This window comes from Propithecus coquereli, unplaced genomic scaffold, assembly GCF_000956105.1.
Source record: "Propithecus coquereli isolate 6110/MARCELLA unplaced genomic scaffold, Pcoq_1.0 Scaffold386, whole genome shotgun sequence".
Classification (NCBI taxonomy): domain Eukaryota; kingdom Metazoa; phylum Chordata; class Mammalia; order Primates; family Indriidae; genus Propithecus; species Propithecus coquereli.
This window is the reverse complement of record NW_012149574.1, coordinates 2408172-2410217: the sequence shown is the minus strand read 5'-3', so window position 1 is coordinate 2410217 and position 2046 is coordinate 2408172. Positions and strand designations below refer to the sequence as shown.

The 2046-nt window shown below is 34.3% G+C and overlaps 1 protein-coding gene across 1 annotated transcript in view; it reads right to left on the bottom strand.

Annotated features, from left to right (window-relative positions):
* Positions 1-1825: 1825 nt before the first annotated feature.
* The window catches only part of SLC9C1 (solute carrier family 9, subfamily C (Na+-transporting carboxylic acid decarboxylase), member 1), an 88395-nt gene continuing 88174 nt past the window's right edge, over positions 1826-2046 (bottom strand). Inside the window, exon 20 of the mRNA XM_012652224.1 lies at positions 1826-2043. Within this exon, the coding sequence (XP_012507678.1) occupies positions 1826-2043 (218 nt within the window). The remainder of the gene's footprint in view (positions 2044-2046) is intronic.

Sequence of the window (2046 nt, the reverse complement as noted above, 5' to 3'; positions counted from 1 at the left end):
CAATCTGGTCAATCTAGTTTTGTTTGATTCTGAGCATGTGCAGCCCAGCCTTCCACCAAGGACTTGTGGAGCCACCACACAGACTTCTTGGGTCTCCCTCCGTGCAACTCTTTCTCTTACTCCTGGCTCTGCTTTAGTTAGCTGCTTTAGCTTCCACAACTTTTCATATTCCATTCCTCAGCACAGCAGGATAAAGATCTTCTGCTTGGGTTCTTACTTGTTGTATCATAGTTTTAGGTAGGGAAATAGTTTTACATAGAGAGTGGATGTAGGACTTACCTTGTAAGTTTCTCTTCTCTCAAGGTTCTCAGACCTACACTGCCATTTTCAATGGCTGAAAACATTCACCTTATATATTTTGTCAAGTTTTGTGGTTGTTTGTGCTGAGTGTACTAGTCTGCTACCAGTAACTTCATCATAGCCGGAAGCAGAGTGCTTTTATGCAAATAGCAGGTATCATATCATTTCACTTTTAAATATTTTTATATATATCACTGAATGGTAGAGACATTTAAAAGGTATAATGTAATTATCTAACAGAAATTAAAATATCATCTAATATTCTGTACATATTAAAATTTCCTAAATTGTCTCAAATAGATCTCTTTATAACTGGTTTGTTCAAGTTAGAACAACTGTATTTGGTTACTATATCTCTTAAGCCCATTTTGAATAATTTTCCTTTGTTTGCTTCCCTTCTCCTTCCACACACTTTTTATGGCATTGATTTATTGAAGAAATCACATTATTTGTCCTGTAGAATAACACACATTCTAAACATAGCAAATTATTTTTTCATGGTGTCAATTAATTTTCTTCCCTTCTTACTGTACTTTCTATAAATTGGTTCAATCTGGGGCCTTGAAGAGCTTCCAGTTTTCTCTTTTCTTGTGTGAGAAGACTTCTTGGATGGTGCTAGTACTCGTGCTTCATCATATCATGAGCTAAGCTTTGTGCCTGGTTGTCCAACTTTTAGTGATGCTGAGGTTGACCAGAGTCCTTAGGTGGTATTCTGTTCATTATAAAGTTTCCCATTAACATTCCACATGGTGGTTTTAACATCAGTTGATGGTTGTTGCCTAGATCCATTATTTTATTAGAGATGACAAAATGGTGATTTTCCAATTCTCTCATTATGCATTTGTTAGCTGGGATTCTTCTATACAGAAGAATTTTTCCTCATAATTTTTTTTGATTACTTTGAAAGAGTTCATAGAGGAAAGGCAGGACAAATGTTTAATTCTTTCCCTTAAAAAATCTATTTTCAGAATAATAAGATGATATCCTAGCTGGCTACCTCATTGGAAATAAACAAAATTTGGTATCATTTTCAACTTATGGATTTTTTTACATATTTATGGAGTTCAATTGTTTGCAGCCATTATTCTTTTTGAGTTCAAAATAGGCCACTAGGAACCCCTGGTACTTTGAGGATTTTTGTCCTCAATCATGTCTAGGGAAACTTCCATCCACTTTGCTCAACTTTCTATTAATAGATGCTAGCCATGACATTTTTATCTTCCTTATCCTTCAAATTAAAATACTGATAGTTAACGTATCTTATCCAATTTCCCCATGAAAGAGCTCATGTAACCAGTTTTTATGGTTAAATCCTTCTTTCTTTATGTTAGGTTAACTTTCATGACCCATTTTGCCAGGACATTACACTAGGTGAGTATAATTCCATAATAAGTTTTGTTATTTTACCATGCCTATTTTTATAAAATAAACTGTCAGCTAGAGTGTAAATATATACTAAATACTAAAATAACCTTAAATTTGATATTAGATATTTAACAAGATAAAACACAAGTCATAGGTGATGTTATCTGACCTCCACCACAGTTTTGCAGGTGGCAGAATATTTCATAGGTTCATTAGTTAAGCAGTTTATCTCTCCTATTATTTCCCCACTGAGTGCATAGTCTGTGTAAATTGTTGGTTGATCTTTCTCCTCCGACTCCAATATTTGATCAATCCCAAAACCTGGCTTTGATTGTTTCAGCTGTTCAGGAACAAAGAAAGAGAAAAATACATATACCAGTT